This window comes from Anarrhichthys ocellatus, unplaced genomic scaffold, assembly GCF_004355925.1.
Source record: "Anarrhichthys ocellatus isolate YVR2014 unplaced genomic scaffold, GSC_Weel_1.0 scaffold17, whole genome shotgun sequence".
Classification (NCBI taxonomy): Eukaryota; Metazoa; Chordata; class Actinopteri; order Perciformes; family Anarhichadidae; genus Anarrhichthys; species Anarrhichthys ocellatus.
Genome location: NW_022280047.1, coordinates 5581759 through 5598551, shown reverse-complemented (window position 1 = coordinate 5598551; position 16793 = coordinate 5581759). Strand labels below are relative to the sequence as shown.

General features: G+C 40.5%; 1 protein-coding gene across 4 annotated transcripts; it reads right to left on the bottom strand.

The window, feature by feature from the left end:
* Nucleotides 1–604: 604 nt before the first annotated feature.
* On the bottom strand, nucleotides 605–15620 carry slc1a3a (solute carrier family 1 member 3a). Of its 4 annotated transcripts, XM_031856603.1 has the most exons (11): nucleotides 15500–15620; nucleotides 15008–15061; nucleotides 14747–14938; nucleotides 13679–13816; nucleotides 6009–6213; nucleotides 5877–5919; nucleotides 4981–5249; nucleotides 4645–4878; nucleotides 4155–4349; nucleotides 3587–3721; nucleotides 605–2987 (listed from the first exon to the last, which is right to left on the bottom strand). In XM_031856603.1, exons 3-11 carry the CDS (start codon nucleotides 14928–14930, stop codon nucleotides 2780–2782), a joined length of 1611 nt encoding a protein of 536 aa, XP_031712463.1. In that variant the 5' UTR covers nucleotides 14931–14938; nucleotides 15008–15061; nucleotides 15500–15620; the 3' UTR covers nucleotides 605–2779. The 4 variants fall into 4 exon arrangements, with proteins under 4 accessions (XP_031712463.1, XP_031712464.1, XP_031712460.1 ...); XM_031856604.1 differs by having other exon boundaries at nucleotides 15008–15620; XM_031856600.1 differs by having other exon boundaries at nucleotides 14747–15061.
* Nucleotides 15621–16793: the final 1173 nt, after the last annotated feature.

Genomic DNA, 16793 nt, shown 5'->3' with positions numbered 1-16793 from the left:
TAGGCTACTAATGCAGAATGATCCCTCTCACAGTGTTCCTGTGTTGAACTATTATCTTCTGTTATTTTAGTTTGGTCTATAACAATGCACACTGTTTCAAGGCTGTTCTCTCCATACAATCTTGATCTGCAAAGTAACTAATAACTATGTCAGATACAGTTAGGAGTGTTAAAAGTAAACCTAAATGTAATAGAGTAGACATAAAGTAGCCTATCATGAAAGAGACACTATATTTATATATTATACATATTACATTATTAGATTTGAGGATAGATTTTTCAAAATTGAAATTGAAATACAATTTTTTTCAGGAAGTGTAATGTACATTGTTTTGAAGGAGTTCAAATCACTGTTTGACCTCAAGGTGTCAGCACTATCATTTGTTAAATATGATGGTGATGAGAAAACGCTGTATTTGTTAGAGAGGCAATGGCCTGAAGGAAGCACTTCTGTATAAGGCATCATGGTTTGGAACACCAATTCCAGCGAGGACAATCAGGGTTGGTGGAGGAAAATGAGAACAGCTCTCCACTCCAGTCCCACCAACCACCAGATGCTGCCACCTTAGCACTCGCTAAGCTGTTCTGTAACTGTACATAACATCCCTCTGGGTAGCTCTGAGGTATGAATATGGGTAGTTTGCACACTGCCTAGAATACGTATGTCCAAACTAGCTCAAGACAAGTCAATTTTATACAGCACAATAGGACTAATTTGGTCAGGGGGATTTATAATCTGTGCAGCATATGACACCATCTGTCTGTTTGACCCTTGATTCAGATAAGAAAAAACTCTCTAAACCAAAACTTTAACAGGGTAACACATATGCAATTGATGTTGGGTGTACAGAATAAATCAACCAAATAAAAATCAATTCTAGACAATCAGGATGACAAAAAGGTAAACATACAGAATATGGATCCAGAAAGATGTCAAATGAGGATTAAACAAGGATTCTAAACATGTAGATACATCTACCTTTTACACATATCATAGATTACATTTGTTGTCTTTCAGATGTCCATGATAAAATGATAAATACACAACCACCGATTTTATTTTTTTTTATTCATAAAAATCCATGCAAGATAAAACTACAACTATTGCTCAGTCAGGTGTTTGTGTGTTTGTGTGTGCAGTCACATGTGAATTCATGAGAGAAACAATCATATCAAGAGAGACACCCGCAACTGTAAACAAAGGAACTATTCCATTTCCTCAAGTGTGTAAAGGACAAAAACATTTGGTCCTTTAAACCAGCCAGTTTTGCATTTGTAAAAGGAACTAGAGGGAATCGTTAGTTTGATCAAAAGGTTTGTTAGAGCATATAGTTACAACATCTTTACATATGCAATCCTCAAGTAACCCTTTACCATTTAAAATCTACAATTAATGTACACATTTATCTACATTTATCTATACAAGTACAGTATATTCAGAAGAACCTTCTGTACAAAGCAACTTATACATTGTTATGTATACTGAAGTAGCTCAAGTACAAGCTAGCTAAAACAAAAGATATGGGAAATGAACTGAAATGTGTTACTTTACAACATGCATCCGTATTGAATCAAATGAAATAAACATTAGATTGTATTATCTAAAGAAAGCTGAATTGAGAATAAACAATTTGAGGTTAAATATCCAACCTACTGGCTACCATTTTATTAATTTAATATAAAAGACATATTTCATACTACCATGTGAATATTTCAACCAAATAATGTTAGTTTAATCCATGCCCATGTCAGGGGGCCTATGTAAGGGATCGACTCACACTCACCATCAGAATTCATCAGAAATAAAATCACTACCATCTTCCCATTGAAGCAGTACTGTATTATTGTGCTGGTCAGTAATATGTTTAGGCATGGGCAGGTATGAGTTAAATAAACTATATAGAAATTTGGAAAGTCTTTTTGGTGCTTTTTTGGTTGAAATACAATGGCTTAAAATTCTGATTTGATTACGTTTTTAAAATTCTTAGCTCAGCAAATGTATCGTTAAAAACATGTCTGAGTGATTTTGGTTCATCAGTCTTCATGATTGTAATGTTTGGTTGACTAGACTGGATAGTGGCCAAGTTAGTCTGACAGCACTTCCTGGTTTGGACAATTAGGGGACAAAGGGATGTGTGCTTTAGGGTAAATTACATCACTCACTCAGTCAGTTGAAAATACACCAAATCATAGAAAATATAGCCACCAACAGAAGTTGGTAAAATAAGCAGCCATTTTCCCCCAACGAAGTTGGCCCGGTCACCCCAGTGTATGTGCATGATATCCAACATTACACTTACACTTTTCATATACAACATCGCGCAAACAAAACAAAAGCAACAACTTTATAGCCTGGGCTGTGCAAGTATGGGCGTTAAGACTCACAGCAATACAGACCTCTAGTGGGTGAGATTAGTCATCACAGTTCTGAGAGAGGTTGGCTATGGCACACAGGCCACGGATCATTAGGCTCTAAAGTAGTTCAGTCTTCATAGTAAACAGCTGCCACCCTATGGCAGATACAGTAATCTGCATCATATCACAAACCCTAGTAAAGACAATGCAACAGCAAACCATTTCAAGTCGACAGTGTGCCAGGAAAGACCACACTACATCTCGCACATCTTGGCTGAAAAATGTTCTAGCTGTAGATCAATTTATTTCAAACCCTCCAACCTTGTGAGAGGAAGGTTTTCAAATTAAGAGGAGCATAGTTTGAGAGCGTGGTTCAATGCAGTGCAATGGTTTTCCTAGGAATGTAGACAACCTTGGACAAAAATCTACATCTTGGTCTCGCTGTCAGCATGCCTCTCGGTATCATACTCATTCTCCTGGCAGATGAGCTGGTACGGCTTCTTGTCGGCCTCCTCCACCACTGAGTTGCCCACCTCGGGGTCCTTCTTCTGCAACTCGTGGCGAGACAGGTGCTCCACTATACCTGCACCGATGGAGTCTCCGAGGACGTTGGTGGTGGTGCGCAATCGGTCCCTGAGGAAGAACAGGTGAGGACGGGAGGCATGTAGAAGACAAGACGCGACAAGATGAAACAACACAAGACAAGACAACATGAAACAAGAGAAGAGAAGAAAAGACGATACAAAAAAAAAATGAGAAAAAACTAAAAAGACTAACGAAGACAATGAATATTAAACTATTTAGTTGAAGTCATTGAAAATGAAGTACACATGGAGTGTCTGTAAATGTGTTTTGCATAAAATAGTATCAATAGTAAACTGGAGGCATAGTTTTAATCGTTGCAGACAATTTCCAAACCACATGAAACACAGCTCTCACTGAGTTCGGATGCCGACTGAATAAAAAACAGATGGATGGACAAGGAACGTGAAGGGAGTGTCTCTGGAAGCTGTCCTATAATCCACTCAAGAGTGCAAACCAGGTTGATCCCGTTTAACCTCTTAAAATCCCCCTGAGAAGAGCTCAATTGAATTCATACTACTATATCATAACTATATTTCCTTGCGACTTAACCCTCTTCATCCCTCTCTAAAACCCGCATTTTTCAGTTTCTAAAGAGTGCTGGTGCTACTTGAGGAAACATCCTAAGATGTCATATAAACCATACTTACAGGAACCAATCAACTGCAATGATGAGTGTGATGTCGTCAGTGGGCAGGCCTACAGACGTTAGCACTATTACCATGGTGACCAGTCCTGCCTGAGGGATTCCAGCTGCTCCAATACTGGCTGCTGTCGCCGTGATACTGATGGTAAAGGGGGAGGGAAAAAGGCAGACGCAGAGACATTTTAGGTGCCTAAAAACCATTCATAAGTACAACTGTGACAGACATGTCCCTGTATTGACCTCTCGATCATTCCTAGAATTGAAGAGGGTCACTTAGAATTCATTCCCTTGGCTGAAATACAATCTCCCATCTACTGCTGGACAGAAAGCATAACTGGTGGAAAGTAATTTATAAAGCAGCAACCTGTGGTTTTGAGGCTTGGAGATGCTTCACTTGGGTTAAGCTGCATTTATTGCCATAATGGAAAAACAAATGCAATTGAAATATTCTCTGGTACATCCAAAACTGATTCAATTCTTTGAGCAGGTAAAAAACAACATCAGTTTGGGTCTTTTTTAAATCATTGAATGAATGGCATTAATTAATGTTTTTAGTACTGTATATCACATACCTGATGGTGAGAATCTGTCCAAAGGTAAGGTCATAATCATTGACCTGAGCAATAAAGATGGCAGCCAGGGCTTCATATAAAGCTGTGCCATCCATGTTTATGGTGGCGCCGACAGGGAGCACGAAACGGGTCACGCGCTTGTCCACCTTGTTGTTTTCCTCCAGGCATTTAAAAGTGACCGGCAGTGTGGCAGAACTGACAGAGAAGAGAGGGAGGGGGAGAGTGAAAAAACAGAGACAAAGACAGAGACAGTCTCCTAGAAATTACCACAAGATGCTGAATCATGCTCATCAACACTCATCATCCGTTGCATCCAGGGAGGCTCTTTACCAAAGTGTAAAACCACTCACTGCAAGTCAGCTATGATTTAAAAATGCAACAATTTAAATTCCCTATATTGTACATAAGAGAATGACAATACATTCTACCTTGAGACGGACTTCAATTTAATAATAATTGATATTTTTGGATAAAAAACCCAATCGCATACCTTGATGATGTTCCCAGGGCAGTGATGAGTGCCTGCAACAGCCCAGCGATGAAAACGTAGGGGTTCTTCCTGGTGACGATGAAGTAGAGCGTTGGTAGGACAACTACGGCGTGGATGGTCAGGCCGCAAATGACGGTCACTGTGTACATTGCCAGCTGGCCACCCATGGATGTGATGTCGTCCATCTCCACGATCTTACCAGCAATCAGGAACAGGATACCGATAGGGGCGTACCTGAGGTTCGATGAGTGTTACTGTTAATGCCGATCATCCGACACTTCATACCACATTTATCTCTCTCCACCCATTCAGCAATCCATCCCCGCTGGTACTCACCACATGATTATGGCGACCAGCCTCATGACGGCTTCATTGAGACAGTCGAAGAAGTCCTTGAGGGGCTTCCCCTGTTCCTTCATGCTCCCGATGATCAGACCGAAGCAGATTGAGAACACCACCAGGCCGAGAGCATTGACTCCGTTAACCGACCCTGGCACTGGGATCGTCTCCTCCTGGGTGATCTCCTCGCTACCGTTGAGTGTGAATACGGTGTCATTCACTGTTATCCTCACGAGGACTACTCTCTTGGCATACTGCGTCTTGAACTGCAAAGAGGACGAGTTGAATAGCGATTAATTCCTGGAGCAGAAATATTTTTAGAAATACTTTTAGTCAAAAATAAATAATAAGCATTTGAGTCAGGGTCATTGAAGATTTACCAAGTACATCTATTGTTCGAATATAAAGAAAGTGTGTCTTAAACTTCATAAGAATTCCAGGCTAACATGTTCAATTTCAATTATTTACACTAAAACAAATAGATTAGGATGTAGTTATTTGTTGGTGCTTTCAACTTCCTATATTACCATCTGGTACACAAAATGTCACAATGTCACCCAAGTTCCCCCGCCTGCATAAAATGTGTTGGAATAAGGAAATGAAAGGGGCACGGAGACGAGGGCCTCGGTTATCAACTCAGCTGAGTCAGATGTAAGCATGGAAAGCAAATTTACATTTAATTGTTGAGGAATTTAATTTCCTGCGTAACAGAGATCTCCAGTAAGTTGGACGTCCACAAGAATGACGACGGCATTATGAACATACAAAAGAAACGTGCCGGAGAGGCTTTAAACAATGTGAAATGTGCACTCTATGCTAAAGTGAGACAATTAAGGAATACAATATTTCATGTAACTGCAGGACAAAGACAGGGGATGTTGTGGGAGAGTCACCTGTTTGGTGCAAGCCTCCACAAGGTTAGGAGGAATCATGTTTCTAGAAGACACAACGAAAGAGGTACATTTTCGTTAGGATTAACAGATTATTTACAGATTACAAACGTGCATAAATGTTTGTGTGGGTACCTGATGAGGTCCAGGAAGGCATCAGATGCGTTGATCTCCTCTATCTTTGGCTGTTTGGTGAACTCATCCTTTGATCCTTTCCCAGGGTGAATAATGAGAACCAAGACGATACCGATGAACACGGCAATGACAGTAGTGGTGGTGTAGTAGACCACCGCCCTCAGCCCCATTTTCCCAGAAGCACGGCCGTCCAGAGCGGCCATACCTGAAAAGGACATATCATCTAAATGAATCTATTTCAGTACAAAAGGGTTTGTCCTCCAAAGAGTTCCTATAGTTTCAGTCATGGATTTACAATTACACACAAATAGCTTTCAGTCACATGCTCTTAAACAAAATGAAGATCAAATGTTGCTAATGCTGTGTAGTTGCATCAAGAGAGTGCAGGAATATTTCAAATACAGTGCAATAATCTCAGAATCTGGTTCAGCTGATGTTACATGGAACAAAAGATCCCTTTCACTTTTAGTCATGCTGCTCCGCAACCTTAAGTATACATAGATGAGTCACTAGCTTCTGTCTGTATGAGCATACAGTTAGCCTGGGAAAAGGTGCTGTAATTATGGGTCAATTACCTCTGTCTGGATTATCTGCCCAGCAATCTATGATAACAAAGAGCGGCAGGAAACTAAATCTGACTCCTTTACAGATGGGAAAACAACACCTACCAGATCTAATACACAAAAGCTGTTTACATACTGTACATCCAATATATACAGATAATATAGTTTAAGCAAATAGCTGCAAGCAGAAACTCTTTGAAAACAAGCCAGAGATTATGTTCTAAAATTGTGATTTTGTGCTTTTGCTAGTTGGGCAACAGGTTTCACCCCAGTAGAGTTAGCATCATTCCAACTATTGTGTTCATACAACAGCACTGTATTTCCCAAAGTGTGACATTAGTTTATTGTTAACACAGAGATTAGACGGGGACTAACAGTCGGACCTCAATTGAATATTTGGCAGAGAAAATACCAACAGAGCGACGTCAAATGCAGAACAAAAAAAAGTGTTGCAGCTGATTATCGAGTTACAAAGAAATACTTTGCTCCCTGCAAAGTCTGATGATCATTCCTGCAAGGAAGGCAGGATGCTAATTATATGTTACCTAAAATATGTGGTGAGTTTTATTTTACGGGCCTGCTGAAAAGCAGGTTTGACGGTGCATGGAGCCCGCAGGCTAAACCTTCCTCCACAGCTCTGACAGCATTAAATAGGCTTTGTCAGGATAAAGGTGCTAAAAAGAAATACAGCCACCCAGAGAACTGGATTTGGAAACGTTTCAAAGTGTCACGTCCTATTATGGCCATTATCTTCATTCAGATCTGACATATGTGGCACTTTGACACTGTTTGTGTGTGCATGCATGTGTGTGGGTGTGTGTGGGTGTGTGTGTGTACCTACTGCCCCTGCTTTGGCCCTCTCTGTTCCTCTGTTCTCAACATGCTCAGGACTAAGGCTTTTATCCAACTCTTTTGGGTCCTCTTCCTCCCCTCCCCATCCTCCCCTCTTCATCCTCCCCTCCCTCATTCACTTTTCCCAAATTCTTCCCCTCCTCTCCCAAACACCCCACCTCTTGTTTCAGGGTTCCCCCGTAGTAGCCCTCCCCTGCTGTCCCTCCTCTCCGACCCCGACATCTTTGCCTCCCTCCTCTCTCTCTTTTTCTTTCTTGCACGCTGATCTTATTGCTGCAATCCTTTCATAAACCCAACAACCCCCCCACCCCAATTCTCCTGCTCTCCTCCAATTTCTTTTTCTAACAGCCATGGGAAAACTTGTTGACTTAGTCAGCCCGCACGCACACAATGATCCCCTGCCTGTTGCCCAGGCAACAACGGATCTCCCCAATTCCATCCTTTTAAAAGAACGAAAGAATCAAGATTGAAGGAGAGCCAAATTACTTTCTTTCTCATATGGGGAATGTTCTTCAAACACAAAAGTTAAGGGCGAGGGGGGGGGGGACTGCAGGAGGTCTAACCAGAGGGCCATTGACTCTGCATGGGCTCAGATTGACTCCACAGCTCCAACAAGACTTTACCGTCACAAAATATTTTGACAAAGTGATTTTTGTTCCATTCTTTGTGACGTGCAGAGGTGGAAAATAACATTTTAATAAATAAATCAGCATTTCCCAGATATTTATTCTTCTATACCACTATATTTCATGGAATAATGAGATTTTACGTAAATGCTATAAGATTTCTCTCCAAAGGCTATACAGACACTACATGTGGTAAAATCAATAAGTCAAAAGTTACACCTGGACCACATAGCTATTTAACAAGGGACCATTCAACTGAGGGAGAACTTGTACTTTACTACCAGCTTTTTACATACTGTTACAAATTCTGACAAAATAATTTCAATCCGTAAATTGATATTTATTTTCTATAACTTCTTAATTATTTCATTACGTTGCTGCCTTTATTTATTAAAGTCACAACGAATCTGTCCAGTTATTCAACATCCTCCATTCCAGGACTTGGAATGTCCTGTCTTTACTCCTTGTCCTGGGCTTCCCACATCCCCTCTCCCTGTCCAGCCCTCTTCTTGGCTCTATTAATACTCTGTGGTGGACTTTTAGCTCTCATAATGAAAAACCTGAAAATAATAGGACTTTTGTGGAGAAGACATGTTGAGTAGTTTGTTTGAAGTCTTTCGTAATCCTTCATCCATTGGTTCTCCTATGGATGCTCTAGAAACAGAGCTTAATTACATTTATGCTGAAGGACATTGGTTCTAATAGGAAAGTTGGTGAAATACAGATAAACATAAAGCTAAAGTGTGTCAAAAAACACTCTTCAAGATCAAGAGATGATGTTGTCCTCTAACGCAGGGATTCCCAAAGTGTGGTGCGCGCACCCCTGGGGGTGCGCGAGCTGCCTCCAGGGGGTGCGCGAGAGGAAAAATGTAATGGTGGTCTAATGGTGTAATGATTGATATTAAATATAATTTAAAAAAATTTAAGTGGGATTTTTCACAAAAACATAAAAACATGAATTATAAAAATTCCCTTTGTAACATTTAAATATAAAAACTTACAATTTAATAAATAAATGCACTTCTGCTCCTGCCGCCAGACTTTTATGTCTTTTATGTACACACACTTACACGTAGCCTAGCTTGTGCAGCTAACGTCAGCTAACAGCTAACTTCATTCATTCAGCAACGTTCATGCAAATATGCTAAATTGGAAACTGTCAGGTGGGACATCTGAAGCTATCAGTCATAAAAGAGGAGAGGGACGGAAAGAGAGGGGAATCGGAGGCGAGAGAAACGAAGAGGTGCGTTGGGGAGAGACCGGGAGAAGAAATCGAGCAGGAGTCAGAGAAAGATGAGACGGAGGAGACCAAAAAGGAGGAAGGGATAGCACAGACAAATGGGGAGCACATAGGCCCATCGCGGAGTCAAGGTGAAAAAAGACGAAACGAGAGTGAGCATCAGACTGGGGAAAAAGAGAGGAAATATGATGAAAATGATCTGGTCTGGGCTTCACTTGGATTGGCAATGCAGATTGCCCAAAGCCACAGTGCGTGGTGTGCAGTGAGGTTCTGGCTAACAGCTGTCTGAAGCCCTCTTATTTACGTCGCCACCTGAACACCAGGCATGCCAGTGCAAGTCAAAAGCACCTTACATTTTTTTATATCGAAATCGGAGGAGTTACAAAACAGCCAAAAACAACTGCAGTCTCATTCATGTGTTGGGTCTACAAAACACGCACTACGGGCTTCATATCTGGTCAGTTACAGAATAGCAAGAAAGGGGCTACCGCACACAATCGCCGAAGACGTGTGCTTGCCAGCTGCCAAAGAGATGGTGGAATGTATGATTGGAGAGAGTAATTTTATTGTAATTCGATTCAGATTAATGTAACCGCTATGTATGTTTAATTGTAAATTAAATGTGATGCAATCTGCCTCTGAGCCTGTGCGTGTGTCCTCGCTATCCTTATTGCTCTTTAAAAGTGACGCCTTGTGTAACTGAAATGTATTGGAACTTTGTTGCAGTGTTTCAGGGCGTTTTCACACCCGTAGTTCGTTTGCTTTGTTCTGATTCAGGGATTAATATGCAACATTTAACAGCGGACTAAACAAACGCCACGCGCGAGCAAACTGTTCTCTCATTGGTCCGATTGTTATGCGGCTATAAATAGGCTCTGTTGATTTTTTATTTTTTTTAAGGTGTGGGGGATTGGGGGTGCGTGAACCCGGTTGAGATGTAGAAGGGGGTGCGTGGCCTAAAAAGTTTGGGAACCGCTGCTCTAACGTATACCTAAAAACTGATGTCGCAGTTTCAGCAGAAATCTAAAATACTGTGGGAGAAAAAAACTTATCTACAGCTGGGTTGCAGGTGTTGAAAAAAAACTAAGGTAATAAGTTTCTTCCCATGTGAGTAAAGAAAAAAATTCCTTCAATTCGTTATAATGTCAGCGTGTGCAGGTACGTATGTAGGGTGGATCCAGATTCTTTTAACCCAAAAGCACACACTGTGACATTAGAAACAATCTTTTGGCTTTATTTTGGATCTTCGTTTGTCAAACAAAACGAGGTCAAACACTGTGTTGTCATATATTTTTTTTATCATTATTATCATTTATTTACCAGGATAGTCTCATTGTGAGCTTCAGGGGTAAAGCTGTATAGATGAATTTCAGGAGATATACAGTATATCCTTTTTTGTTAATAAGGAAGTCGAATGAGTGGTATGACACACTGTGACAAAGTGGGCTGAAGAGCATGTCACTTTAACAGCAAATCAATTCGTTACAGAAAATCTGATATTAATTTAATTCTGATTAGGATCTGGAATGTCAATCTACTAAAACCAGGTTAAAATATTTGCAGGAATCAGTTGTGCCATTCAGAATTGTATGTGTGATTGAATGAGGGGATAGCCGGTGACTTTGGACGATTACAGTAATAAAATGGTATCTTATCTGCATTCTAGACTTTAAATAAATTTTTATAATATTTTTTCATTTGCTTTTTAGACTCGTATTAGACATGTAGGTTGATGCATTTACTGTGGTTGAATTAGCTTTCTATGTGCAGCTATCGGGTTAATTCTTGCTGGTGGCATGGAACCTATGTGGGTCTTTGTGGCTGATGCAGATAAAGTCTGTTCAAACTAGTGCTTGTGTTGCACAGAAAATGACTGATGATTAATGCAAGGTATTTTATTGTTGTGTGATAGTGCAGTGTAGACTATCTAAATCATGTTGCACAACCAAATTAACTGAATATTCAACAATAACAGAAACAAAACAAATACAAACACGATATTCCATGTAATATATGGTTTCTGGAAGTTTTGAAAACAAGGCACCAGTAGGAGTAAAATAATAATAATTATACTAGTTAATAATAACAATAATAATAATAATAGCAATAGCAATCATAATAGTAATAATAATAAGTGCCAAGATACAAAGAAAAACCAAAATGTTATGTAAAGTGTGTTATTTTGACTAATATAGTAGTTGACGGTTTCCACTCTAATGACAACTTCATAGCAGATAACACTATATCTGATGACTTGGATGGGGCACATGCACACACATGATAACGGAGCCGTGTGCCGGATGACTTGGTTTGTTTTATCTGCTGTCATGTGACATGATGTCAGAGGAGGCTGATGTTATGCCCCGCTGCAGCACAAAGCAGCTTATTATCGGACGTGTCTCTATCATCCCTTCGTGAAATGGGCCTCTTGCTATTTCAATCACTGCTCAAGGATTGGACATTTGGTCTCAGTATATCCTGCCTAGCTTGATCAGTCAGTGCTGCTGACCAGTGTTTTTGGAAAGTCTATTATTTTACGTCCATAACAAGTGGAGGCTCAGCTGGAAGAAAACATCCCTGCGTGTCTGAATGAGTGTATGAACCATGTCAACAGTGATGAATGAACTCATTATATCCATGGATTAGGACTGAAAATCTCAGTGTCATATGTTTGTTTTTTCCTCAAGCATATGCTCAAATACATGTGAGCTGCAGCAGGTACAAGATATACTGAAACCACAAAGTAATCAAGCCCCCCAATTGCTTATTCAATGAAAACACAACAAATTTGGGATGGCTTTGGTCATGCTGTATCAAGATGAAGACCATTACAACATTGGTCAAGCATGTGACTGATAACATCATGGACGTATTACTGAATGGGCCTACCGTGCACAGGCTCAAGAGCCTAAAGTGTTACCCCCCCCCCCCCCCCCTTCATAGTCATTGTGAGACACAAAGAGACTCACAAAGACTACAAAGCGATACAATGCAACTTCAAAACGACTCAAAATTACAACAGAGACAAAACAACAACAAAAAGGGGCAAAACAACCACAAAGAGTCACACAATGACGAGAAAGAGATACAACGCAACTTCAAATATATTGAAAATTACAACAAAGAGACACAAAACAACCACAGACAAAAATAGCTACAAAGATACAAAAAACAACAACAAAGAGACACAAAGCAACTACAAAGAGACTCAAGACGACTACAAAAAGACACAAAACGACTACAAAAGGGACGCTAAATGACCATAACAATGGGAAAACAATCACAGACACAAAATAACTACAACAATACCAAAACAATTACAAAGAAACACAAAAGACTACAAAGAGACTCAAGATGACCACAAAGAGACACAAAACAATTACAAAAACGGGCATAACAACCACAGACAAAATATAAGTGTGTCTTGCTCCTATAGGAGTGGTGGTGGGGCCTTTTGCATGTCTTTACCCAGGGGCCCATTGTCTCATTAGCCAGTCATGAAGTCTAGTAGTGTAAAGTTCAAAGCATATCTCTCAATGTATGCCTGTCTCTTGCTCATTTGGTCATCTTAACCCCGTCCACCACTTGGCCCGAAACCAACAAACAGCATAGACAGCTGGCTCACTCTGCCACTCATGAGGTACATGTTGGTCTATATAGCCACACAACAACAAACATTACTATCACTGGTATGACATTTATTCACAGAAAACACACACTATTGTGAATCATGTGACTATCTCATACCAACCAGAGTCAGAGTATGGTCCTACTTTTTCCATATGTGCGAATGGATATTGTGCTGTACCTTCACTTTAGACTAGGAGACAGTATTAGGGAACACAGTAGTTGAAGATGGATGTTTTTTTTGTTTGGTTGTCAGAAAGCTGTAGAGCCATGCTGAGCGCATAGCCTTACAGATAAGTTGCAGATAAAAGAAAATTTCAGGGTTTGTGTGGTATTAGGTGATAAAGTAGACGGCTGCGTATTGTGACTTAGTTGTTTGATATCAATTTAGAACAAAGAAGTGTCACTCTGGTTTGAACTGTCTTAGTGATGTGTGCTTATTTTAGATATCTGAGCTACATTTGAACTAAAAATAGCCAATCCTTTTTGCCGTAATAATGTTACAATCATGTGGGGAGTGCTGTGTATAAGCCTTGGGTGTGTTCAACATTGTCACATTTATTTTGTTAACATTATTGATGCAATAAGTATATTCACATGTGTGTGAAGTATTTCACTTTGATTATCAATGTTTGAAAAGAAACGGTTTAGGTCTTTCAAAAAGCAAGAATACTGTTATTTCAAAATCTTTTCTTTTAAAATGAATAGAAGAGTAAGAGGTCAAATTAAATATATGGCTCTAAAATGACCTGGTGTTCATACCTGTGATGAGGCTGGAAACCAGCAGGGGCAGCACCAGCATCTGAAGCATTCTCATCAGCAGCTCCCCAGGGAACGAGAAGTACTTCACCTCCCGGTAAGACATTTTATAAGGTCGGAGGGCAAATCCAAGTATGATGCCTACAGTGTGGAAAAGATGTGGAAGAAAAGTCAAAACTTTATCAGCACATTTCAAGTTTTTTCATGATTAGACCTGAAGAGAGTCCCATATTTGACACCTATAGTTGGATTTAATCATACTACAGCAAAATGTGTCATATCTATGAATGGATATCAATACCACAATGATAAGTTCCGAAATAAAACCTGAAAGCTGAAACATTTCCAAAACAGAAACCGGTTTATTGCCAATGAGGTTTCATGTACAAATAATGTGTTTTTTATAATGATGCAAGAGAGGTGTGGTATGATCTTCAAGATTAAAGCATATGAGTACATAGTCATTGTTGCTGGGAAGACTTTTAATTAGCAGTAGAATATGTTGCTATTTTGAGGGGGATAGGCATTGACTGTCACTTCTGCTGTGGTCATTTTTAAACTTGATTTCAGTTTCAGTGAAGTCTATTCACTTAAAGAGTAGTTCATCCCCACCAACAGGGCCCAGGTGGCTGACCCATTAGCCTGAAGTGAAGAATATCCTGAATTCAACAAACCAACAAGTCCCATGTGTTTGTTATGGCATGGTGCAAATCCAGCCAGGCTGCAGATGTGCATGCGGTGGGTGGGCCTGGCTCACTTCCTACTGAGTCAGATTCAAAGGTTAATGGCAACAGGTCAAGGGTCAGCTGCAGGGTCAGACAAAAGCCTGTCTGCTAAATTCATCTGAGGCCCCTCTATGCTCTCATCCGGTGGGTTTGTTTCTATTCATTTCCTTCTTCCGTACTGCTACACTTGTGTTGGTTACCCCAGATTGAAGGATTGTTGGATCGGGTGGTGATGAGAAGAGCAAACAAAGTCTCCAAAAATATCCCGTTTTAAGTCAACTAAATAACGAATAGAATGCAGTGTCTAAACAGTGTCTCACGGGACAAAGAAAATGTTCACACTTACCAAGAATTACAGCAGCGACGGTAAAGAGCACAAAGGCGTTTCTCTTGAAGAATCCTTTCACGTCATCCTTCGTGATGTTCTCCACTCTCTTCTTGGCCAGCATTGATCGGGACTGGATCATGGCCCGGATCTGGTGGAGACCGCTCCGGTTCCTTTGACGGTTCTCTCCATTGCTCTGAGTCATAGCTGCCTCTGGAATCGTCAGATCTGTTAAAAAACTTGCAGGAACTTGAACTTGTCAGTCAACTTTGATGGACACACCTTTCAGGTGCTGCTTGATGAAAGCTGTTGCTCCTCTTCCTCACTTATGAGTGTCTTGATTGAAAGGGAAGAACATATTGTGAGAGGTAGCATTTGATATTTGAGCACAAAAACAAGTGCGGAAAGGTAGTCTATCCATTTTTTGAGTTGTGCTGTGTATCATGGCTTTGCTACAATCTATAAGAACTGTCACTCAAAAACTCTATACAGCACATACAAAGTCCAAAAATGATTACAAAATATAATATAATGTAAGTCTTCTGTCAATGAAACGCTGTGTATATGAATGAAGAACACGTGTTGCACCCATAGGGCATTCAGACTTCCTTATACGTACACTCGAGTAACTAACACACGTGCGGTTATACTAATATTGATTCACAGCCTCACACACATGCAGACACACACAGATACAGCTACTGGTCAAATGGTAAGTATGTATTTGAAGACATGTGAAATGGTAAAATACTAAGATAGAAAAAAATGTTGTACCTTTAAACTTGAGCAATGAATTCCTTTGGTAATCTCAATTTTTTTTCAGGGGGCAAGTTCTGGTTTAAAGCCCGATCAGCGTGGCGGGAACAGAGGAGCTCTTTAGCTGTGAGCTGGTTGGTGTGAGTAACCAGCAATGAAGAGAAACAGGAGAACACTAGGAGAGGGGGGGAGAAAGGAAAGGAGGGGCTGAGGAAATAAAAGAGCCAGTGAGAAAATGGAGGCGGTGCTATAGTAGAAGAAAAAGTGGAGTCACTCACACAGTGTGGGCCTGTGGGGAGGTGAGGCGGGAACTAAAAAAGTGAAGTAATTTAGAGGAGAGGGTGGGGGTGCTTTTCAGACAGAGGCGAGCTTGAGGAATAATGAGCTTTCTAAGCAGGAAAAAGAGAAAGGACCTTCTTGTTTTCTTCTGTCCCTCTCAGCCGTCCTTTCAAATGTTTTTTCACGCTTGATGAGTTCAGCCTGATTGGAGATTCCTGTGGCGAGTGAGGCAATTGAGAAGAAAAAGTCCTCTATCCATCAAAAAAAAATGGAAGTAGATTAGCCATTCATACATTTATTTTGACAAATCTCCAACCGACACACTCATCAATCAATCTGACTTTTCTTTTCAGCATTTTAGGTCATCAAACATTGACACTAGACAAAGGTCATCTTTTTTTCATGAAAAACAGTGCAGTCTTTAGTCGGCTAAGCTAAACAGAGTTCGTAAATGTTTGCCAAGTGCCAGTGGTGCAACTGGTGCTCTGCAGCTTTTGGCTTTCAAACGAGCAGTCTGTGTAAACAGTAACGCATGTTTTGAATCTTGATGTTCTCAGCAAACTGACTACTGTGCGAGTTAGCTGCATGTGTGCCATTTAAAAGCAATGGCTACCCGAGCGTTAGACACAGGAGACACAGTGGTTGAGGAAAAAAACACTTTTACTGAGGATGATTCAAACACAAGCAGGCTGATGGAGTTTGGTTTGGCAGCAAAATTCAGGAATTCACAGTTTGGAATGTGCAATGTGATGAATGCTGAGGGTGCATACGGAAATATATGTGTGTGTGTGTGCGTGCGTGCGTGCGTGCGTGTGTGTGTGCGTGCGTGTGCGCGCGCGTGCGCTTGTGCATATGTGAATGTGTCTGGGAAAAAAAAGTGTGGGTGTAAATGAGAGCTGAAGGCATCCTTTCTGACTCATACCAAAGGAATCCCTGTTGCACACACACACACCCACACACACACACACATACATACATACATACATACACACACACACACACACACACACACACACACACACACACACACACA

What these genes read in the sequence shown, in the direction of transcription:
- slc1a3a (XM_031856601.1), bottom strand. Translation starts at nt 14,930, where the DNA reads ATGACTCAGAGCAATGGAGAGAACCGTCAAAGGAACCGGAGCGGTCTC. An exon ending in GGTTTCCAGCCTCATCACAG is followed by an intron (nt 6,214 to 13,678) that starts GTATGAACACCA and finishes TGTCCTTTTCAG; the next exon opens with GTATGGCCGCTCTGGACGGC. An exon ending in CTGGTCGCCATAATCATGTG is followed by an intron (nt 4,879 to 4,980) that starts GTGAGTACCAGC and finishes ATCGAACCTCAG; the next exon opens with GTACGCCCCTATCGGTATCC.